The following is a 24,951-nucleotide window of genomic DNA, read 5'->3' as shown; positions in this document are numbered from 1 at the left end:
AAGCCCATCTTGCCAGTGGTCTCCCTATAAGTGAACAATTTCAGAGGCCACTGTGTATGTGTAACCCCTCTACCCAGGATCTACTCGCCCCGCTCTGCGTGGGCCTCGGACGCTCTAACAAGGAGGCTAAAGGCTGCAACCCCTAATGTCAGTCACTAGAGCATCTCTTGAGATCAGAGAAGTGAGGTTTAGGGGGGTGGGTGTAATGGAGGCCAGCTATTAGTCGCTGTGCGAGGAAACCTCACTCCTCTGACATCAAGAGATGCTCTAGTGACTGACGTTAGGGGTTGCAGCCTTTAGCCTCTTTGTTAGAGCATCCAACTCCAACGCCGGAGTCCCAGGTTTGAGGCCCACACACAGCAGGGCAAGTAGGACCTGGGTGAGGGGTTACATTGGTGCCGTGACCCGGATAGGAGTGAGATTTGGGTGGTAGGTGTAATGGAGGCCAGCCAGTAGTCGCTGTGCAAGTAAACCTCACTCCTTTGATCTCAAGAGATGCTCTAGTGACTGACATTAGGGGTTGCGACCTTAGAGCATCCGACTCCCATGCCGGAGACCCAGGTTCGAGGCCCACGCCGAGTGGGGCGATTAGGACCTCGTGAGGGGTTACACATGCTCTGGAAATGTTTAAGCCATTATTTATTAAAAAAATGTCAAGCAACTGAAAAAAGCCATGTGAACTCATCATCTGCTTGTGTGTTTGACAGGACGCCACTGATCCAGCGCAGAAGTCTTCGGTGCTTTAGTCCTGGAGTGGGGATTCTCCGGTCTGACGGAGTGACTCCAGCTGCAGGATGGAAATGGAGCGCTACCTGGGAGAAAGCGCCGGTGCTCTGGCCAACAGCACCAACACCACTGCCACACCAAGAGCGGCATTTAGCATCGAGGTGTTGTCGGAGCGACTAGCCGTGGTGGCTCTGCTGGCGTTGCTGACGCTGCTGACGGCCGTGGTGAACGGCGCAGTCATCGCCGCCATCTGCACCACAAAGAAGCTCCACCTGCCAGCAAACTACCTCATCTGCTCACTGGCTATCACTGACTTCCTGGTGGCCGTGCTAGTCATGCCCATCAGCATCCTGTACATCACCACCGAGACGTGGTTGCTGGGGCCGTTCGTGTGCGAGGCGTGGCTGAGCGTCGACATGACCTGCTGCACCTGCTCCATCCTGCACCTGTGCGTGATCGCACTGGACCGCTACTGGGCCATCACTAAAGCCATCGAGTACGCCCGCAAGAGGACAGCCCGGCGCGCCGCCGTCATGGTGGTCATCGTGTGGGTGATTTCCATCTTCATCTCCATACCGCCTCTGTTCTGGAGGCAACGCGGGGATGGCAGCGGCCCGCAGCAGTGCATCATCGAGCATGACCACGTGGGCTACACCATCTACTCCACGTTTGGTGCTTTCTACATCCCCATGACTCTGATACTCATCCTGTACTCACGCATCTACAGCGCCGCCAAGACGCTGTACCAGAAGCGTGGCTCTTCGCGGCACCTCAGCAGCCGCAGCACTGACAGCCAGAACTCTGTGAACCACTGCCGGGTCACGCACGCCTTCTGCCTCTCGGATGTGTCCACCTCTGACCCCACTGTGGAATTCGACCGGAACAACATAGCCGTTCGCGTACCACCGTTCGATATGGACGCGGCGGAGCAGGACGAGAGAAATCAGATCTGTACGTCTCGGGAGAGGAAGGCGGCGCGGATTTTGGGCCTCATCCTGGGAGCCTTCATCCTGTGCTGGCTGCCGTTCTTCATGAAAGAGCTGCTGGTGGGCTTGATGTTGCTGAACCCCTCGCCTCACGTGTCGGATGCGCTCACCTGGCTGGGCTACGTCAACTCACTCATTAATCCGCTACTGTACACCAGCTTCAACGAGGACTTTAAACAAGCTTTCAAGAGACTGATCAGGCGTAAGGAGCACACATAGACAGGCGGCTGCTTCAATGTGATCGAAACATTCTGGATTCGTACGTCTAACATTCTAGCAGGAATACGGAAAGCACACATGATGCAGTGTCCTTGGGAAGAGCTGATTACATTGTTTTAATAAAATCCAATGAAAAACCACTGTCTGCTTTTCTAGCACATCATCATTTGATTAATGAGCAACAGCATGGAATGGTTTGACAAGCACAGTGGTCTTTCCTGTACACCGTACTAACAGGGAGTAAGGATGGGGCACATCCAAAGGGCTCATTTTGTGTGTGCGTTTTTTATGTATCCAATAATCTCTAGGTCATTTTTTCATGGTCATTTCATTGTCTCAGTCTTGGAAGCTTTTGATTGGTCAAATCTGTGTAGTGTAACATGAGACATCAACATTACAATCTCTTTTCCAGGAAGAGAGAGACAAATAATAGTACTGTCATATACTGCTCTGAGACTTTAGGTTGAAGATCCAAGCTTTATTGAGGATAATCCATAATCGCAATCAATAAAACATGCATAAGGTCAAAACCACGAGCAAACAGTCCAAACATAAAACAAGGTCCTAGACACAGGCAAATCCAGGGAGACAAGCAGAAGATAAAAACCAAGACACGTGGAACCAGGACAACACTCAGAAATGCAGTAGTGACCCATACAAGACTTCGCAATGAGTGAATGAACACAGGGTTAACAAGATGATGAGACACAAATGGATGTAATCAGGCATAATGAGTCCGGGCAATGGGTTGTGGGAAAAATAGTCCATGGTGAGATAGCCAAGACAGAAGGAGTGCCCTCTGGTGGAAATCAAGGGCACTCCAGTTGGTGGATGTAACAAGTAAACTTGAAACCCCTATGGAGCCTCACACAAGACATGCAGACAAAAATCTGTATATCATGGCCACAAATTAGCAATTCGTTCCCACAAATTACTAACACATCAACTTGTCTTACTAATTTGTTTCCTTGTTTTAAGTAAATCGTGCGCATGATGTAATAATTCTGTCCCTTGTTTTACCCACACAGCAGGAGACTCCTAGGCAGATCCGCATTTAAGTCGCATGACTGTCACATTCGTTTTGGCGCCGCCCAGAGGATCAGCTCCGCCTCCGGGCGGCGCCGTAAATTCTACTGTCAATCAACGAATCCTGAGCGGACCCATGTTGGATCTGCAGACACGCACGCACATTTACTGTAATGGTTGTATCAATTTGCAGGTCCGCCTTTGTTGCGGATCCATCACTGCGCGCATTACGGGTCCGTTCGCGGATACGTTCCGGAAGCCGCGATACCTCCGCGACCAATCCGCCATGGAATTCTTTTGCTGGAGGGTAGTTAAATTAAAATGACAGAACAAATTAGTTCAATGTGGCCACGATTTACTAACAATTAAGTTGTGGGAACGAATTCTTAATTCGTGGCCACAATTTGACTAAAACTATTGAACAAATTGTGGCCAAGATTGGCTAAAACGAGAGAACAAATTTGTGGCTGTGATATATTTGTCTGCATGTTATGTGCGAGGCTCTGAAAACCCAAGTATGTTAACCAAATTGATTTTTTTTAAGTTGATGAACTTTGACTTTAACTATTTGAGTTGCATGCAGATTTACTGTGTCTGTGTAACAAAACTAGACCAATGACCAATCAAAAATTGCCCAAAACTAGCACAATGACCCTGTCTTAATTATCAAGTCTCAAAATATGCCACTCCCACACCTGAAACACATATATTACAGCCACTTATACACAATTTAAACTCAAAAATCGCTATATAGTAGTAATTATAAAATATAATTTATTCAAAACGTCAAACCTTTAACCCACAGGAAAACAATCAACAATCTCGAAACGCATCGCCTCAGATACATTTCAAGACAGATCGAGTAATGTCTTCAACTGAAGGGGTGTTCAGTTCCCATCATGCACCACAGCTGAAATCAATATTTTTATATTATTGCAATGGTGTTGTCTGCTTTTGAGATGCTGTGCAGTGAAATTGGTCTGTTGGTTGATCTGCTGAGGCAAAGTCAGTAGTTTATGCACGTGTAAAAAAATTATCCACCTCAATTCAGTTGTTTTTTATATGCACATTTTTAGGATTTATGCACATCTTTGACATTTTTTTTATGCAATATGCAAAAATTCACATAAAAACAGGCGGAGAGAAACAAAGTCATTGTGGTTTGAGATTTGAAGGTCCTGAACACTACACTACAGGAAAAAAATGCAATTTTATGTCATCATCTCTTTTTTGTAGGGAGGTGGTACACTCAAAACAACATTCCTGTACCTGTCTATTGGTAGATAGATTTAATCAACTCAACAATAGATGGAAGATCACAGCCCTTCCCAACACTGAATTGTCATGACCTTAACACACTACAGACTTCAGTGTGCAACAGGATTGTTTGTGGACTGCAGTGTTCTTGACCTCCAACACATAAACCACAATGTCTTAGACAGCAGGCCACATAGTTACAACATGCTCGCTAAATTTGCATCCCATAACTCACAGAAACAACAACACCATTTCAATAACAGAAGCAATATAGCAGTCAATCAGTCATTCTCATTGTCCGTTTGAGCCGTGGTGCATGATGGGAATCGAGCTCTGCTCCCAAGACCATGTCAAGTGCAATCAAATTGTATGAGTTTGCTTATTCAGTATTTCAAGTTAAGTGCAGTTAACATGCTACAAGTTACAACATCTAAATCTAAAGATCTACTACTTAAAAGTTGAGTTTGTTAAATTAAAGAACTGGCTCTGTGATCCTGTGATCATCATCACAGAGAAAGCTGAGTTCATGGAAATTTAAAGAAACACTCTCATTAAACTCCAAATCAATAGAAATATCTAATGCTCATCAAGATTAATTGTTTTCAATCATTTGTATAATTTACACTAGTGTTTACAGTATACAGAGCAAGTAGTCCACAATATAAATTTACAAAACAAACATCCTGAAAAGCATCTCGTCCTGTTGATGAGACGCTGCCCCCCTGAGGCCCAGCGCTGTGGGGTCATCTGGTTTCTTAGAAAGCAGAGCTGAAGCATGGATATTTAAAGTTTGGAAGAATAAAGATTTTTAATGCAAAAAAATACTACACTAAAAATGTGAAATATTATTACAATTTAAAATATCCATTTTCTGTTGTACTATATTTTAAAATGTTTTTATTATAATGTTGAAAACAGTTTTTGCTGCATAATATTTTTGTGGAATGCATTTTGTTTCAGGAAATGTTTATGAATAGAAAGTTTAAAGAACTGCATATTAAATGGAATCTTTTGTAACATTATAAATGTCTTTACTGTCACTTTTGATTTAATGCATCCTTGCTGAATACAAGTATTAATTTCATTCTTATTTATTTAATCTTTTGAATGGTAGCCTCCTCAAAAATCTGAAGCAGCACAACTGTTTTCAACACTGATAATAATCATAAATGTTTCTTGAGCATCAAATCATCATATTAGAATGATTTCTGAAGGATCATGTGACACTGAAGACAAATGACAAATTATATTTTACAATATATTCACATAGAAATCAGCTGTTTTACATTGTAATAATATCTCACTGATTTTTACTTTAGTTTTGATCAAATAAATGCAGTCTTGGTGAGCAGAAGAGAGTTATTTCAAAAACATTAAAGAATCTACATGTTCAAAGCACACAGAGACGAAGCCACAACACTATAATTTTGATTTTTATGATTTCTTTAAAGATCTCTATTTACTGCGTTCTGCATATCTAAACACTTTAGCTGAAATATTAAGTATTACTGCATATTTAGACATTTTGATAAAACACAGCATTTCATAAGCAAAAGTCAAAGATAAGCTGGTCATTCTGACTATGCAGAATATGTTCATGATATGTCTTAATATATTGAATAAAGATAGAAATCACATTAGTTAAGTTTTCAAAAATGGACATAGAGGTGAATTTGAAATCATTTCTCTACTCGTGTTCATTTTTGTCAGCTACTAACCCAATGAAACGGATCATTTAGGTGTTTCTTCATTTTCCTTTTCTCTTAAATGTTTCAAAATAAAACATGTTGGGAATATTGTTTTCACTGATAATAATCCATCCTGTTAGTCTTTGTTAAAATCACTTTAAAACAGGTCCATAATGCCATCATCTTCCAAGAAGTCGCATCATTTTCATAGAAAATAGTCACACAGACATCAGTAAGTAATCTCAATGTATTTTATGAATTTTGTGCTTCGTGGTTTCAGTTGGTTTGTATCAAATGCTTCATCTTATTTGATTAAAATAAATCAAATCAGTTTGATCTTATCAAAATGCCATAACCCCATGACCGGGATACACTAATAAAGATACTTAAAAGTGTTTTCAGTTGTCATTGAGTGATTAATGTCCTATTTTAACATCATACAAGAGCTCAAATGATGTGGTTGAAATGGAAATAGGGACTTTTATCAGTTATAAAGGAAGTTTTTACACCTTCACAGCTACATAGACTTACAGCTATGAAGAACTGCTTTCTTCTTACATGATATGCATTTTTAAAATCACATATTATGGTGGGGAAAAACAATATAAAATATAAAATATAAAATCACCAGTGCCTAGTGGTTACACTAGTTTTCTCTCATTTTCCCAACTATTCAGTTTCAGATATTCTACTAAATTAATTCAGATGCATTCAACACAATAATGGACGGATCTAAGTCTAGACAACTTATTAAAATCGATTATTTTCCTGAAATGTGTCTGTACATTAATTAACTTGTAAGAAAAATGCTTGACCCGACTCGAGCGCAAGGTCATGTGACTTGCCCAGTACGTCAGCACGCACGGTGAAATGGCGTCACGTGACGCGCTGTGCGTACGCGGCGGAATTGGAAGTGAAGATGGCGGACGAGGAGGCCGAGCAGGACCGCAGCGAGCGGAGCGACCCTTCCAGCGCTTTAAACGCGCTCACAACGCGACTGGAGGACATAGCAGCGGCTCTGAAAAACAGCCAGGAGTCTCCCGACGAGCGTGCGTCACAGTACTGCTATGAGTTCTGTCAGGTGAGCGCAGATTGTCCCGTAATTCTGCGTGTGGCACAACAATGTTTAGCTGCACTCATAAACACTCACACACACCGACAGTAGTGCAGTAATCCCGCTGCTGACTATGCTCGACGAATTTAGACACAGCTTTGCTATCCTAACGTGTTCATAGAGGGTCTGTTAGTTATTCGGCGTCGTTTTTGTGGCTCAATCAGTGCCTGTGTGCATCAGGCGCAGGACTGTAAACAAGCACGCAGCGCGCGCACAACTGCAGAACCAGAGCCTGATCTTCATCGCCATCATCTGTAGCCACTGCACATCATCATCAATAACCCTGAACAGTATTATAAATCACTGCACATCATTATCAATAACCCAGAACAGCATTATAATCAACTTCTCATAATCCTACACTGTTCCTGCACAACATCATGTCACACCCAGGACATCATCATTATCATTATAATGTATTATTAACAGCACATATCACCAAAATATGTAATTAATGCCAATCACTGCATTATTAAATGAACTGCAGTAAGATTATGGTGATGTGCAGTGAGTGTCAGATTACAGTGACAGACCCTCTATAATCTTGCAGCATTTCATTGTCATCATGATCTATAATGATGTGCATTGATGATTATAATGTGCAGCGGCATTTTAATCTGTCACTCACCATAATCTGTCAATGTATAATTATATGCAGATTATGCATCATCATGTGACCAACATAAACAATTAATTACTAGCTGCACATCACCATCTACCTTGTCACCATAACTTAAAGGATTAGTTCACTTCAGAATTAAAATTTCCTGATAATTTACTCATATCGTCCAAGATGTTTGTCTTTCTAAAGTGGAAAAGAAATGAAGGTTTTTGATGAAAACATTCCAGGATTGTTCTCCTTATAGTGGACTTCACTGGGGTTCAACGGGTTGAAGGTCCAAATGTCAGTTTCAGTGCAGCTTCAAAGAGCTCTACATGATCCCAGACGAGGAATAAGAGTCTAATCTAGAGAAACCATCACTCATTTTATAGCAAAAATAAAAATTATATACTTTTTAACCACAAATGCTCATCTTGCACTGTTCTGTGATGCGCCACACATGACGTAATCACGTTGGTAGGGTCAGGCGTGACGTAGGCGGACGTACCGATAGTCTTTGACATTCACTTTGTAAACACTAAGTCAAATGGCCTTTACTAAAAAAAGGTAAAACAACGATGTCGGACAATTTTGAAGTTGAGTTTTTCACCCTTTCCAACATGATTACGTCATGTGTGGCGCATCACAGAACAGTGCAAGATGAGCATTTGTGGTTAAAAAGTATATAATTTTTATTTTTGCTATTAAATGTCCGATGGTTTCTCTAGATAAGACTCTTATTCCTCGTCTGGGATCATGTCGAGCTCTTTGAAGCTGCACTGAAACTGACATTTGGACCTTCAACCCGTTGAACCCCAGTGAAGTCCACTATATGGAGAAAAATCCTGAAATGTTTTCCTCAAAAACCTTCATTTCTTTTCCACTGAAGAAAGAAAGACATGAACATCTTGGATGACACGGGGGTGAGTAAATATCAGGAAATTTTAATTCTGAACTAATCCTTTGACAAAAGAAGTTAAGTTCACTTACTGTTTGCCTGTAAAGCTCTTCCTGAGTCGTAAGTTATATTCTGGTTTTCCTGCGTTCAGTGTGTCTCAGCCTCTGCAGTGAGTCGTTGCTCCTGTTTTTGCTCTGAAGGTCCACTGACCTATATTTCTGTTTCCCGATGATATATAGATGTCAGTGTGTTGAAAGACCGTAATGTGGCTCATGTTCTCTTAACTCGGGGTAAGCGTGTAAAGTGCTGATTAAGCTGCTGTTGAAGAAGCTGAACTGTTACAGCAGATGCTTTCTAGACTAACACAAGTCTACTAACACATAACCTCTGTTTGCACTCATTCATTTACCGATCCGATCCCAGATTTTGCATATCGGCCAGTATTGATCGCGTTTCATTGCTGTTTTGTGTCTTGATCAGTGTATTATATCTCCCTGTGTGGAACTGATGATCACTCGTTAGGTGTTTAACAAAGACTACTGCATTATATATAAGGTTGAACACATTATGATAAATATACAATATAGTCATACTCTAATTGTGATTTATGGTGTAATTGTCTTTTATTATTCAGTACTCATTTCACTTACTGTATAAACTCAAGCATCTTTTATTCATGCTTAACTTGTAATCACAGTGAAATGGGTCTGTATGATGTCCTTAAAGGCTTTGAAAGCATTAATATTTGAATGCTTAAAATACTGTATATATACACAGTACAGTCCAAAAGTTTGGAACCACTAAGATTTTTAATGTTTTTAAAAGAAGTTTTGTCTGCTCACCAAGGCTACATTTATTTAATTAAAAATACAGTAAAAAACAGTAATATTGTGAAATATTATTACAATTTAAAATAACTGTGTACTATTTAAATATATTTGACAAAGTAATTTATTCCTGTGATCAAAGCTGAATTTTCAGCATCGTTACTCCAGTCTTCAGTGTCACATGATCCTTCAGAAATCATTCTAATATGCTGATCTGCTGCTCAATAAACATTTATGATTATTTTCAATGTTGAAAACAGTGTACTTTTTTTTTTTCAGGATTCCTTGATGAATAGAAAGTTCAAAAGAACAGCATTTATCTGAAACACAAAGCTTCTGTAGCATTATACACTACCGTTCAAAAGTTTGGGGTCAGGAAGAATTTTAATTTTTATTTTTTTGAAAAGAAATTAAAGAAATGAATACTATTATTCAGCAAGGATGCATTAAATCAATCAAAAGTGGCAGTAAAGACATTTATAATGTTACAAAAGATTAGATTTCAGATAAACACTGTTCTTTTGAACTTTCTATTCATCAAATAATCCTGAAAAAAAATATTGAACACACAAATTTTGTACAATTGTACACATTAAATGTTTCTTGAGCAGCAGATCAGCATATTAAAATGATTTCTGAAGGATCATGTGACACTGAAGACTGGAGTAACGATGCTGAAAATTCAGCTTTGCATCACAGGAATAAATTACTTTGTCAAATATATTCAAATAGAAAAGTTATTTTAAATTGTAGTAATATTTCACAATATTACTGTTTTTTACTGTATTTTTAATTAAATAAATGTAGCCTTGGTGAGCAGACGAAACTTCTTTTAAAAACATTAAAAATCTTAGTGGTTCCAAACTTTTGGACTGGACTGTATATATTATAGTTATTAGTTGTTCTCTTTGCGGTCAGCTTTAGTATTGGTCCATTGTGGATTCATTAGTGTTTGCTGTTGGTGTTTTTAACACTTGATACTCCAGGTGAATAGGGTTTTAAAAAAGTTAATACCATATTCCCTAGTTGATTTTTACATATTACATTAAGCATTGCATACATTATGCATTTTCTAATTAAATATGCACAAATATACAATTGCAGAAGTTATCTGAATCACTCCATAAATCAGAAAATAGTCAATAGACAGAAAAAAAAACATTTCACCATGTTTTTAGGAATAAAATGCAAATAGATAAAGAGCATTCAAACTAACACTTAAGTGTATTTTTTTTCAAGTCTGAAACAACACATAATAAAAAGCCAAATAGCCCAAAATCTCAATATTGACCAGTGCATAAAACAGTGTTTTTAGCTGTAGTGCCTTAACTCAAACACCTCGCGGCCATTACATCTCTGATTTCAAAACAGGCAGGATTGATTGTGTTTCAGAAATAAATGCAGCAGTGTCTGCTTGGGTCTTACTAAGATCTCCAACCCCTGATGATGACCTTTGACCTTTAGAGTCAGATCACACTCTTGATGAGACGTGTGTATATGTACTAGAGAAAGACACTGGGGTTTAGGCATGTTTGTGTAGTTTTAAAGCGTAGCAGCAGTGGTTTAATGCTCTCAGAACCAGAGCCTAAAACTAACTTTCTGCCACACCAGCCAGTGACTTAAAGGATTAGTTCACTTTCAGATGAAAATTAGCCCAAGCTTTACTCACCCTCAAGCCATCCTATGTGTATATGACTTTCTTCTTTCTGACAAAGACAATCGGAGAAATATTAATAAATATCCTGACGCATCCGAGCTTTATAATGGCAGTATGCTTTACCAAATGAGTATGAGCTGAAGAAAGTGTCTCCATCCACATCCATCCATCATAAACATATCCCACACGGCTCCGGGGGGTTAATAAAGGCCTTCTGAAGTGAAGCGATGCACTTGTGTTAAAAAAAAAAAAAAAAAAAAAAAAAAAATGGGGGATATGTTTATGATGGATGGAGACACTTTCTTCAGCTCATACTCATTTGGTAACGCATTACTGCCATTATAAAGCTTGAATCCGTCAGGATATTAATATTTCTTCCATTGTCTTCGTCAGAAAGAAGAAAGTCATATACACCTAGGATGGCTTGAGGGTGAGTAAAGATTGGGCTAATTTTCACTTCAAAGTGAACTAATCCTTTAAGAAAGTTTACCAGCCAAAACTATTTTTTACCAGTCATGAAACATTTTAGATACTAAAATTCTAAATCCTCTTCTCCAATTTCGATACCAAGGCTAAAACTGCTAGCTTTACTTGTATAATTTTAGTAACTAGGGCTGTCAAACGATTAATCGCATACAAAATAAAAGTTTGAGTTTGCATAATATGTGTGAGTAATGTGTGTAAATATGTATATATAAATACACACAAATTAATGTATATATTTAAGAGAAATATGTTATTTATGTAAAAAGTATTTATATATAATTATATAAAAATATAAATGATACATATACTTGTGTAATATTCCTCAAATATATACATGGATGTGTTTGTATTTATATATACATAATAATTACACGCAGTACACCCACATATATTAGACAAACATTTAATCGTGATTAATCGTTTGACAACCCTAATTAGTAATCTACATTTTTAAAGACAAGTAAACAATCAGTAATAAAATAAAAACAAATAATCAAATTATTGCACAAATAAATATAATACAATAAAGATATAATGTAAATAAAGTGCTTTTCAGGCAGGTCTAACAGTAGTTTTCAGGTACAGAAATGTAAAGTACTTTTCACTATTCTTGCAGATTGTGTAACTTTAATCATCATGTCTTTTAGTTCTGGTGACATTTTCTAATCTTCTATTCACTCTTCAAGACAGCATAATGCAATAAGTACATAAGCATGTAACATTTTTACAATTTCAGTATGAACTTGATACGAAAGTACTGGTACCTGTGACAGCACTAGACATAAAAACATTTGTCTGATGAATGTTTACTAAAATAAAAAGAGTGCAGAAAGAACGACGCAAATTACCCTAATGCACGTTATAAGTTGGTTGTGAATTTAATTAACGTTAATGACAGACAGCAGCAGGTTTATTAGGCTTTAAGAGCCAGATGTGACACATCCTATTTTCTCACAACTCTTTACATTTAACTTTTTAACTCATTTAAGATTGCTTGTGAGGATACTCGCCATTAACAATATCGCTTTGGCACATTTTCAAAACAGTCTAAACATTCTCTAAACTGTAAGCTCAATTGTCACAACTGTTCGCTGGAACATCAGAACTCCATCACATGTGGGCAAAATGTAGTTGCTCACCAAAACATTTCATTTATGCTTTTAAACCTAGTTTTTGTGTCAGTAAATTGGCCGATGCCACCAAAATACAGAGTTTTTGTTATTGTGTGAGGCACACCGGTCAAACATTTTGTTATATACAAATTGCATGCATTTTCTACTTTTTAGTTGACACTGTCTGTTTTCTGCACTATACAAGAATGTCAGTTTTGTCTGGCCGAATGCTCTTGTGTCTCACACAAGATACAGATTTCAGCAGCAAGTAAAAAATTACTAGGAAAAGTCAATACTGTAGTACTCAAAATGAAACTGGACATTTGGTCACACTTTATATTAGGTGTCCATAACTACTTATTGTATTCATATTGCATTGGAAAATAGTTGTGCTGCTATTGAGGTGGATACAGGTAAGGTTAGGGACCGGTTTGGTGGTATGGGTAGGTTTAAGGGAAGATCAACAGTGTAATTCTAGATTTAATTAGTTGTAATTGCATGTTTTTTTTTAAAATATAAGTACAATGTAAAACGTATGTAGTGAATTGTATTAAATTATTCAGTTAAATGTTAGTAAATAAAGACACCTAATATAAAGTGGAACCAAATGTTTTTATTTATATAGCACATATTTGTAGAAATGTGTTGCATGTAAACTGAAAATTCAGTTGCTTGTTCATTTTTACATATTTAATTGTGTCTTCCCCCTAACACCACACATTCTTACATATCTTGCTTTTCCACAACAAGCAACTGTGTATTTTTAGTTTATATGTATCCCATTTCTACTAAAAATAAACTGCTGTTGCTCTTTAGAGATTTAGACATTCCTGCATGTTCAAAGATGGTAGTGATTTTGCTGGACAAACTCCTTATAACCTACTGTATGCTTCCAAACTTTTGATTGATTGGTAAGATGGTGCGATTCATATTTCATTACAATGGCAGACCATTTGCCAATTTAGCAGACATTATAAACTTTCCATGGTATGAAAGACGTATACATGGATGTCTGTCAGATTTTGATAACTGAATGGATCATTTTGCATGTGGAGGCTCACACGATGAAACTTTTTAGAAAGTTGTGAAGAGTTTCCCAGTTTCACTGAGAATCAGTTTTGATTAACAAGTCATGTGCATTTAGATATTGTGCAAATTGTTGAAACACATGCAATTGCTTAAATTGGTAAGAATTTCAAATCTGATGTGAACAAGAAACTAACTGTTCAGAGATCTTATTGTTTTGAGAAAAAAAAAATTGGCACAAAGCGATTGAGAGAAACTATATTAAATATTTTTAATGCGCTAAACTGAAAATTAATTGCATTAACGTGATTTTAAGCTTTAAGTTTTAGAAAGGTCATGGAAATTTGTTTCACGGAAAGCCAGAAAATCCATCAATGGTGGGGAAAGGGTTAATTTACAGTGAATTTACGGTGAAGACTATTCAATTTCTGTACTGAAATACTACTGTTAAACCTATTTTAAAACTTTAATTTATATTTTTATTGTACTGTATTTATTTGTGAGACTGATTGTGATTTGATTGTTTATTGGCTGTTTGTAAATTCAATTCAAATTTTGAAATCAAACTTCCTTGTGCTGCGTTTTAAGAAATAAAAAAATAAAATTACACATTGTAAAGACACAAACATAGATTGAGCAAACATTGAGCAAACCTACAAGGGTGTAGGTGAGAGAATTGTAATTTTAAAAAAATCTTTAAAAAAAAATACATATTTTACATGCATCTATAGACTTTCATGTAACATTAGGTCATGAATATTTGCCTCAGAATTCATGGAAATTTATTGGTAAAAATGTGTATAAATCCTAAATTACACTTCCAAACAAGAAGAGTCATTGTGATAGTACTTGGTATCGAACCTTGAGAAATAATAAATGATGATAATGAATAAATAATAGTATTTTCATAGTTTAAACATTTGTTAATATTTTTTTATACACTTACAAATGCCTACAAATGACTGGTGAACAAAGAAGCAAATTTCAAACAATTGAAAGAGGATGCAAATAAAACTTTTGTGGTGCAATACTTTTATTTAACATGTAACATGTAGTAAGAAATACTACAGAAATTGAATAATCATTACGATAATAAAACTTTTATCAATGTTTTTGAAAAATAAACCTATAAAATGAATCTGATTGTTTCAAATAACCCAGTAAGAGTCAGTGTTTGCCGTATGCACAGCGTGAGTGAATGTACACCAATAAACAGAAGTGCTTGGGTATGCGTTACCCAAGCATATGAGATCAATCCGATACATGTAACATCAATGTAATATTGCATTTCGCATCAGCCAAAAGTGAACTTGACCATCCTAGTCAGAATGCATAAATCACTTTTGTGCTCTTTTCAGACATTGGTGGAGTATGCCAGTCTGTGGAGGATTGAGGAGGAGCCGTTACCAGTACTGGAGGTTTATATCAAGGCACTGCTGAGCTTTGCACAGGCGTCCCCGTACCTCTCTGCCCAGTGTGAAAAGGTGCCGGTTGTGCTTGAAAGGCTCTCACTGTGAGTATGCACTTAAGTGACTTTTTCTTCTCTTTCTCTTTTTCTGTTCGTTTTTACTTAAGTTTATTATGAGTATTTGTTGCCTTTCTTCTCTAGGAGTTGTGCAGAGCTGCTGATTTCTATGCCCCAGAATATCCCAGATGCATTGTGGGACAGGTTTAGGTCATCTGTCCAGGTATATTTAACAGGCTAAAGTTCTTAGTTACTAGTGTTTGCATTAATCAGCTTTGTTGTCTTCTACAGTAAAGTATCCAACTTGATAGTCAACAACAAATAAGACGCTTGCTGTTTGCAATGTAGGTTTTTTCTAAACTGTTAAGTTTATTTTGTGGGCTGTCATGTCTGTGTAGATCGCCCATCCTCTTCTGCAAGAGAAGGGAATCAGTCATCTCCTCATTCTAGCCACCATCGCACGAGAGCAAGGGGTCTGGACCAATCCTACATTGACGGGCATTCTCATAAATGACATGCCACCGCAAGAGAAAGGTTCTCCTCTTTACCCCATAAATTAATGTTTCTCTCTTTGTCAAGTATGACCTGACAACAGAACCAACGGTTTGGTAGAGTTAACCTGTTGACCTGTATTACACAAGCATTGTAAACTTTTTGTTTTCTCTCTAGTCCATGAGTTCCTCACCCTGGAAGGGCCAACACTTCTGAGGATGCGAGTGAAGCACCTGATCAAAGAGAGCTGTGTAGATCAGGCTGCATCGTTGGCCAAGGCCTGTGCTGAGTTCTCTGAATTTCAGGAGAAAGGACACTTTAAGCAGATGTACCTGGTTTGTTTGTGCACTGTTGCTCCACAGGAACTTGTAATGGAAGAGGTAAGATAGTGGACTGTTTACTGAAATTATACTTCTGTTTCTGCATTTTACCATTCCTGTTCAGATTTAACTTATGATAGTATTCAAGGATCATAAACCAAAGCTTAAATGACAGTTCAAATTTGTTAAAAAAAAGTGTGAAGTCGAACTTGAACTTGATTATTGTTGTCATAAGGCCTTTGGAGTAGATTTTAATAATTCCAAAGACAAATATAAAGTTTACATCTGCAATTTCTTTCCCTTCCCTTTCAGCTGTCAAAAGTGGACTGTCGTGATGCTTTAGAGATGATTTGTAACCTTGAGGCTGATGGTGATGAGAAAGCTGCATTTACATTGTGTTCTGGGTTTTTAACACGTCAAATTCTACAGGAGGATACCTACTGTGCTTGGTAAGTCACAAATGTGACCAATGCTAGTAAAATCAATGTAGAATTGGGAAATGACAAATAAGAATTTGCTTTAACCATGATAAATATGTTTTTTTTTTAAGAAGGACTTTTAATTTAAAGTGTTCTGTTTCTAAATAATTTGAGAAATATTGTGTTTTCTGGCAGGGAGTTGACTCTGTTCTGGGGAAAACTGCTCAAACGATTAGAGCCTTCAGATCAAGGCTTTTTGGACAGATGCCGTCAGATGTCATTTCTGTCTAAAACTGTGTTCCACCTACTCTTTTTCATCAAAGTCATCCAGTCAGAAGTGAGCCTTTTCTGTTTCTCACTTCATGCTGTTAATTTTAAACATGATCAAATGTTTTAAATACTAAATACTCATTTTCCAAATCCATAGATGGACAAAGTTGGACTTTCGACTTGTGTTGAGATCTGCATACGAGCTCTGCGATTGGAATCGTGCGAAGGAAGCACCAAGGCCACTGTCTGCAAAACCATTTCCTGCCTCTTACCCTCTGACCTGGAGGTCAAAAGGGCCTGCCAATTGACAGAGTTTCTTCTGGAGCCAACCGTGGACTCTTACTATGCAGTGGAAACTCTTTACAATGAGCCAGACCAGAAGCTAGACGAGGAAGACCTACCGGTACCAAACTCACTGCGCTGTGAGCTCCTTTTAGTCCTCAAAACCCAGTGGCCTTTTGATCCTGAGTTCTGGAACTGGAAGGCATTAAAACGCCACTGTTTAGGTCTTATGGGGGAGGAGGCCTCAATTGTGTCCTCCATTGATGAACTGAACGATGGTGACCTTGAGGGCTTAGGGGAAGACATCAGCATATTTAGTGAGGAGTTCAAGGATGTCTCACAGCGTTTTTTGGATACCACTAATGAACTAAATGAAATAGAAGATCAGAAGCAGAAAAACAGAGAGATGAAAAAGTTGAGAGAAAAAGGGTTTGTCTCAGCTAGGTTTAGAAACTGGCAGGCTTACATGCAATACTGTGTTTTATGTGATAAGGAGTTTCTTGGTCACCGAATTGTGCGTCATGCACAGACTCACTTCAAAGATGGACATTACAGCTGCCCGATATGTTTAGAGACATTTGAAACAAAAGAGACTCTTGAACCACATGTCGCATCACATGTTAAACTTTCTTGCAAAGAGCGCCTCGCTGCAATGAAGACTAGTAAGCAGTTAGCCAACCCCAAAACAGCTGCTCCTGTCATAGCTGCCCTGAAAGCTAAAAGCAGTGAAAATCAGGTGCGTAAGACCAAGACAAAAAATAACAGTGGTGGGCAATCCAACAAACTTAGTAATGGAGCTGCCAATGATTCTGATGGCTTAGACTTCAAAAATGGTTGTGAAGGGAATATTTGTCCAGTCCAGAGCTGCAGGAGGGGATTTAAATATTTCCGAAATCTTGTTGCCCATGTGAAAGATCATGGCGACAATGAGGAAGCGAAGTGCTTCCTTGAAATGCAGAACTCAAAAGTGGTGTGCCAGTATTGCCGTCGTCAGTTTGTCAGTGTTGATCACCTAAATGATCACCTCCAGGTGCACTGTGGCACCAAACCCTACATTTGCATACAGCTTAATTGCAAAGCCAGCTTTGACTCCAATGCCGAACTTATCGTACATAAGAAAGACCACCCAGTCTTCAAGGCTAAGTGTATGTTTCCGGGTTGCGGCAAGATTTTTTATGAAGCCTACAAACTGTATGACCATGAGGCACAGCATTATAAAACATTTACCTGCAAAGCACCAGACTGTGGTAAAGTGTTTCATTCGCAGTCTGAGTTAGACCTCCATGCAGAGGTCCATGTTGCAAAAGAGGAAGGCCAAGGCACTGACAGTCAAATTATTCAACCAGCAGAACCTCATCCAGACCACTCTGATCAAATGGATCAAGGCTCTGCTCAGCCTGGCTCTCTCTCAGTCACCCATTTGAATGACAACGGCACAGGGTCTCAAGTGGATCATCCATCTGGCATGCCGACTATAAAGCATTCTGTTGAAAAGATGCTAAATAGCGCTTTTACACTTTCTGCTCAAGAGTGTGCCCAATCTGGGACAAGTAAACCTGAACAACATCCCATCCATCAGCATATCCCTCAGATCAATAACCACCTGGGCCAGTCAGCTGTGGGCACTCACACGCCTCACTTAATTCAGCATAGACCGGAGGAATCTCTTTTGGAGGCCTTGATGAGTGATTCAGATCCTATGCCATCTACATCTTCATACCAGAGTGTATTAGAGGACTTTCTGCCTGTCCCACCAGCTGATGGTCAGCCGCAGACAGCTGATCCAGGTACTACTCCATTATACAACAATAACAATGGAGTATTTCGGCAGTACAGTCCTAATCCTTTAGCTCCGGTTCAAACATCATATCAGAACCTGTGTAGTAGCAACATGACCTCTCCAGCACAGACTTCCCACAGTACAACACCACTTGTCTCATTGGGTCAGATGCTTCCTCCTGTTTCTCAGACACTTCCTCTACAAATGGCTTCTGTACCAAATAATGGACAAGTATTGGAGAACAAATCTGTGAAAGCAGTAGATATGAATGTGAAAAACAAAGAGAGACACAAATGTCACTTTGAAACATGTACTCGAGACTATAGCTCTTACAGAAGTGTTACTAAGCACATGAGGGCTGTTCATCCTGAATTTTACACACAGTGGAAGCTAGCAAAGAAGAACAATGTTGCAATCCAATCCACACTCAGATCTGTTCCTGTAAACGGAACCCTCAATACAGTTGTGAATCCACAAGACCAGCTGGGCCAAAGAGTCACTGGCCCTGGTGTTCAGACACCGAATCCCCTTAGCCAGCCTTCTTCCTATCCAACCAACTGTGCAAACCCCAACTATCCTTCTGTCTCTTCTCAAGTCAATGCTTCCCCAAGGCATATCCGTACCAATGAAATGGACAATATATTAGATCCTATTGTTCTCTCTCAGCTTGGAAATGGTACAAATCAGCCTCAAATGGCAGCAGACCATGTGTGGGGCCCCAGGAACAATTCAGTACTCCAACAGCAAATATGTAATTCTCAATCAATAACCCAAAATATGAACACACTTCCTAGCAACCATTTTACTCGCATGAATGCAGCTTCTAGTGAGGATGGACAGCAGAGAGGTATGAGCTATACTACTCTACAACCGCAGAATAATACAGTTTACCCAGCACCAGCTCAAGCGGAATGCGTTCAAAAACTCAATGGCACCTCAGAAGAAAGTCTACATTCAGTTGGCAGTCTCAATCCACCCCAACAAGTCATGGGTCCTAATGTAGTGTTAGCCGTTAATTCTGTAGTAGAAACAAATTTGGGATCTGCTCAAATGTCCATGTTGCCCTCTTTCACTGACAGTTTGAACAATTCAGTTTCCAAAGAGTCTTCAGCAGATTACACGCAGCAAACAAAAGATAAATTCTCTGCAGTAACCAACACTCAGTGTGCGGTGAAGTCGGAGAGAGCTTTAGGTTTACCACTCCCTAACAATGAAACTCCCCCATCAAACACCAGTTCTCAAAGTTGTCAGAATAACAATGGAAATGTGTCCAGTGATAAAGGCAAAAAAAGAGTTAAACGAAGCAGCAGAACAAAATGGCCTGCAATTGTTAAAGATGGCAAGTTCATTTGCTGCAGATGTTATAGAGAATTCCCGAGTCCTAAATCTCTGGGAGGGCATTTGTCAAAACGGGCTCATTGCAAACCATTTGATGAAGCTGACCTGACAGCAGACCTCCCCAGCTCATTTCTTGATCTTCTTAACTCTCCTCATCCAACATCATCCTCATATTTCAACCTGCCACAGAATAAGGGCCCTCTTGATCCAAAACTATTCCCAAATGTCACTTATCCCCAAGCCAATGGCACCTACAATAGCAAAGACTCACAGTCGGGGGAAGTGTTAAAGCAAAGCACGTCAAATCTGTGTATGAGCTCTGGACAAGAACAGCAGACGGTTCCAAACCCCTGTGCTCCATATGCTCAGAGCAGTCGTATGTCAGAAACTAGTGTCATACAGCATACTGGTAGTGTCAAACATCAGCTACCAGCGAGTTATTCTGAGATGTCGAACACCCTGTTTAATGATGATGTCAGTGATCCTCTTCTTACTCAATTATTGGCTGATGACCAGTCTACATCCAGCCTGAATAGCGGTTCATCAGATCATGTCAATCAAATTCTTCAAGCTGAAACTTTAAACAAAATTAAAGAGCTCAAGGAAAAAACAACCGACAGTGCAAGTGACTTATCAAATGATGGACTTCTGGCAGCCATGGCAAGTCTTACTCAAAACCTTGTGTCTGAAAAGAGTGTCAAAGAAAGACTACGTGAGCAGATATTGGCTGGAGACCTTTACAAAAAAAGCAGTTTGCCTCGTGGATCAAGTGTTGACAGTTCCTACTCACAAATGTCTGTTGCAAGTCCTGACATTGGGGATTCACAGCATACCTCAAACTTGATTGAGAATGCACCTCAAAGTGAGCAACAACCTGTGGGAAATGCAGACAAGGTCCCTGTCGAGGCAGTTTCACAATTGAGTGACGTGAGGCCAGATGATGGTTTAATGCACACTGTTTCTTCTGTGTCTTCGGGAAGTGCCGTCAACGATCAGTCCAACAGTATGCCCATAACCGAGATGGATGAAGTGTTGGAACTCCAAAAAGCTCTTGAGAATCTTGACCTTGACAGAGAAATCAGTGAGGTTATCAAAACTGTAGCTTGCATCAATGAGGTTCCCAAAACTGTTACTGATCCTGCAATGAGTGTTGCACAGCCTAATAAGCCAGAGTCCAATGATTTACCCAAGGAGATACCAATTTATGTGAAGCCATTTGCATGCGAGACAAATGGTTGTAATTACAGTGCCATGACGAAAGATGCTCTTTTTAAACACCTTGTCAAGCTCCACAATTACACAGATAAAATGCTTAATCAAATGAAAGACCAGTTTAATGTCGCCCCTTTCAGGTGTCAAAAATGTTCCAAGGCCTTCACACGCAACTCCAATCTCAAAGCCCATTATATGTCAGTTCATAACTTTTCACAGGAAGAAATAAAGAGGATGAAAATCAGGCCTAAGCCCAATCCTAGGCTCCTGGATAGTGATGGAGGAAGCCCTTGTCCAGTGCCAGAATTCCCCAGTCCAGTTAAAATCACTCCATGCGTGGATGCACGTAAACAGCAGAGAGTTATTAAATGTACGTCAGTCTCCAAAACAGAAGGAAATGTCAAAATATTACATTGCATCACTCCATCGCTTGTCAAGCAATCTGTATTTGTACCTCAAGGCAAAAGTCCTGCACTGGGAACACAGACAGTAACTCCGATGCCTGTTCAGCCATCAGTGATTGTGTCTGGTCGTTCTTCAGTGACTCCAAGAATGGATCAGAACACGAATGGGTTTTCCCCAAAGTCCTCTGTTTTTGGTCAAACCCATGTGTCACCACTAAAAGAGATTCTGCCCATAGCCCCTTTTACCCAGAATCCTACAGCAGCAGTACAGACATTAAATCAGTCATTGGACAAAAAGCCGAAACCTACCAAGCCTCGAGTGGCAAAGCCAAAAGAATCTCCCAAAAAAACAAAAGAGAAAAAAGCAGAGGTGGATGACGCTTTTAGTCCTTATAGACCTTATCGTTGTGTTCACCAGGGCTGTGTGGCAGCTTTTACAATCCAACACAATTTGATCCTACATTATAAAGCTGTGCATCAGTCTGCTTTGCCTAAATTTGAGGTCAACATTCAAGATGAACAAAACGAAGAGGAGGTCGAGGACAAGGATAGAAATGAGGAGGGGGAAGACAAATTAGATGCAGACATAACGGAAGTGGATGAGTTCAGGTGTCAAGTCAAAGACTGTTCTTGCATTTTTCAGTCAGTTCCAGACTTACTCCAGCACTACCTTCAGCTCCACAAATTAACCCTTGAGAAAGCAGGAGCAATGATGTGCAGTATCAACCTGGGCAGGTTTCAATGTGATCAGCCAGACTGCTCAGAGACCTTCACTGCTTTCTGGAAATATATCAGCCATGTTGACAAAGAGCATAAAGAAACCAATCTCTCAAAAGTTGTCCCCGTGGAAGGGATGTTCAGATGTCCAGTGGATGGATGCGAATGCGCTTATAGCACACGGTCAAATCTACTGCGGCACACCATGAAGAAACACCAAGACCGGTACAAACGGCTGCTCATAAACCCACGAGAAGGTGGGAGTGGGGTTAAACTTGGTCGTCCCAGGAAGTATGAAATTGATGTTGTCGAGAAGGAAAACCGAGAGACTAACAAGAAACCCATTAAGAAGGTAGCTCTTAAGAAAGTAGGTCTTAAGAAGGAAGCTCTTAAGAAGGTAGCTCTTAAAAAGAGAAAAGCTAAAAAAAACAATTGGACCAAATATGGGAAACCCATTTTGAAAACGCAAGAAGAAGCCTCTGCCATGTGCACCAAACGGTTACAGCTGCAGTATGCTTGTATGATAAAGGGTTGCGAAACGGTGACCAGTTCTGAGCGAAATATCATGAAGCATTATCTTCAGCACGGGCTCCCAAAACAGTACCTTGAAGAACAGAGGAGCAACTTTATATACTGTAAAAAGATACCCCGGTCCAGATATAAGCGCATCGCTTCCAGAAGCGATGACACTGATAAGTCAGAGGAGAGCTCCATTGAGACGACTGAGAATGATGAAGTCGCTGAGCCCAGCCAGAGTGAATCAGAGTTCTCAAAGCCCACCTCTGAGAAAGAAAGCACAGAGGACGTTGATCTGTCTGATGCCAAGCCTTCTACAGACACATGCTCGGAGATATCAGTGGTGGTTAAACGACGGAGGGGACGTCCACGCAAGGGCCAGGGTGTAAAGAAGTGCTTCGGACCTAAAAGGATAACGAGATTGAGGACTGCAAGGAGTTCTGAAGTAAATTATGTGGACATGAACACCGATTCCATGTCCTCCACCACTACCATGACACAGGAAGATGTGTCTGGTCAAAATACACCACTAAGTTCGTTCAAGCCCATGGGTTTTGAGGTGTCCTTTCTTCAGTTTCTCCAGCAATCGAATACTTCCCAGAAGAGAAAGGCAACGGTACCTCTGAACGGAAATGCACATAAAAGATTGCAGACTGCTTTCCACCTAAAAACCGCGACAGTTGTGTGCAAAAGAGCTGATGCGCAATTGCACTCGAGAGAGGTCCTGAAACTTGTTGAATTTAAAAATCCCCAAAAGTTGACCTCACTAGGCAATGTCACTTTTGAGGTGCAAAAAGTTTTTTCTGGTGTCCTTGAAATTCTTCTTAAGCAGCTTCATGAATTGCGTCCCACAGTGATCCTTGAAAAACATAACTAGTGCACAGACCCTTGTGTCATGTTGTCTGAACTCAGGATAAGGTTGGTGAACTTGCTGCAAACCCGTGCCCAATCATTAGTTTTAACTGGAAGTTTGTCTATTCAGACATGAATGCTGAATGAATTGTTGCTTGTTAAGGAGCTGTGGGGATGTTCTATGATCTGAAAACACTACAGCCACTATCTTAAAGGTCCCTAGTGCGATGTTTATTACTTAACAGAACTGTGTATGTTAAGCTCACTTTATAGTTGCAGTAGATGATGAAATACCTCTAAAGCATGTATGTCCTTATGAAGCTGTTCAGCACATTTCTGTTGCCTTTGGAGTTGAATTTTTTTTTTTTCTTTTTGAGTATTGTATAGACTCGTACTTTTTAATATTCCATTGGACTCTTTTTCTATCCAGCTGAAAGTGAATCATTATCAATTCTGATGTTATGTAGTGCTGTGTATAATTCGTAACTGTTTTGGTCCTGTTTACCTTGTAAATCTGAAATTTGTCAATAATGTTGTGTGTGGCTCTTTGATCAACTACTGCCACCAGCAGTCTGTATGTTAATCAATAGCAACCAATTTAATACAGCTTGCGTTTTGTTACTCGGTGTTGGACTCGTCCTTAAAGGCACACTAACGGGATTTTGAGCTGTGATAATCTTATGTACAGATTAGGGTGGCCGATAATATAATGCTGTGTTCTTGTATACATGGTTGTGCTTAGAATTACAGGGACATTGTTGTAAACATGGTTTTTAAATTATGAATTTTTTAAATTTAAATTGTCTCATTATACAAGATTTAAGTCTCAGGTGTCCCCAGAATGTGTCTGCGAAGTTTCAGCTCAAAATAGCTCACACATCATTATTTATACCATGTTGTAAAGACCCGTTTATGAGTGCAAGCAAAGTTTTTTATGCATGTGCCTTTAAATGCAAATAAGCTGCTGCTCCCTGCCCTCTTTCTAACAAGACATCTGCTTGGTTTTGATTATTTATATTACGATCATGCTCACAGACAGTGCAGTTCTTCATCATGAATGTTTATTATTTCCATGCGTTTTAAAGCTATATCAGTTTAAACTTCTAATTTATAATTTTCTGAGTGCATGCATTTGAAGCACACGAACAGAAAGCTGGCTGTCAGTCGGCACATCTCATGAGTATTAAACTAACTTGTCTTTCACATTTTATTGTGCTTGTCAAATACACACTAAGTTATGTCAAAACACAAAGTTTACATA

General features: G+C 39.4%; 2 protein-coding genes across 2 annotated transcripts; both read left to right on the top strand.

Moving 5' to 3' along the window:
- The first annotated feature begins 794 nt into the window (after positions 1 to 794).
- Positions 795 to 1,931, top strand: LOC137019440 (5-hydroxytryptamine receptor 1E). The gene has a single exon (XM_067384900.1). The coding sequence runs from the start codon at positions 795 to 797 to the stop codon at positions 1,929 to 1,931; it is 1,137 nt and encodes a 378-aa protein (XP_067241001.1).
- Positions 1,932 to 6,815: 4,884 nt separating this feature from the next.
- Positions 6,816 to 24,733, top strand: znf292b (zinc finger protein 292b). The gene is made up of 8 exons (XM_067384888.1): positions 6,816 to 6,983; positions 14,982 to 15,136; positions 15,233 to 15,311; positions 15,487 to 15,622; positions 15,758 to 15,960; positions 16,213 to 16,349; positions 16,515 to 16,656; positions 16,747 to 24,733. Exons 1-8 carry the CDS (start codon positions 6,822 to 6,824, stop codon positions 23,713 to 23,715), a joined length of 7,983 nt encoding a protein of 2,660 aa, XP_067240989.1. The 5' UTR covers positions 6,816 to 6,821; the 3' UTR covers positions 23,716 to 24,733.
- Positions 24,734 to 24,951: the final 218 nt, after the last annotated feature.

The sequence above is a fragment of the Chanodichthys erythropterus genome, chromosome 4 (assembly GCF_024489055.1).
Source record: "Chanodichthys erythropterus isolate Z2021 chromosome 4, ASM2448905v1, whole genome shotgun sequence".
Taxonomy (NCBI): Eukaryota; Metazoa; Chordata; class Actinopteri; order Cypriniformes; family Xenocyprididae; genus Chanodichthys; species Chanodichthys erythropterus.
Note: the sequence above shows the minus strand (reverse complement) of the source record. Positions and strands in the feature narration are given on the sequence as shown.

What these genes read in the sequence shown, in the direction of transcription:
- LOC137019440 (XM_067384900.1), top strand. Translation starts at nt 795, where the DNA reads ATGGAAATGGAGCGCTACCTGGGAGAAAGCGCCGGTGCTCTGGCCAAC.
- znf292b (XM_067384888.1), top strand. Translation starts at nt 6,822, where the DNA reads ATGGCGGACGAGGAGGCCGAGCAGGACCGCAGCGAGCGGAGCGACCCT. An exon ending in GGTTTAGGTCATCTGTCCAG is followed by an intron (nt 15,312 to 15,486) that starts GTATATTTAACA and finishes ATGTCTGTGTAG; the next exon opens with ATCGCCCATCCTCTTCTGCA. An exon ending in GAGGATACCTACTGTGCTTG is followed by an intron (nt 16,350 to 16,514) that starts GTAAGTCACAAA and finishes GTTTTCTGGCAG; the next exon opens with GGAGTTGACTCTGTTCTGGG.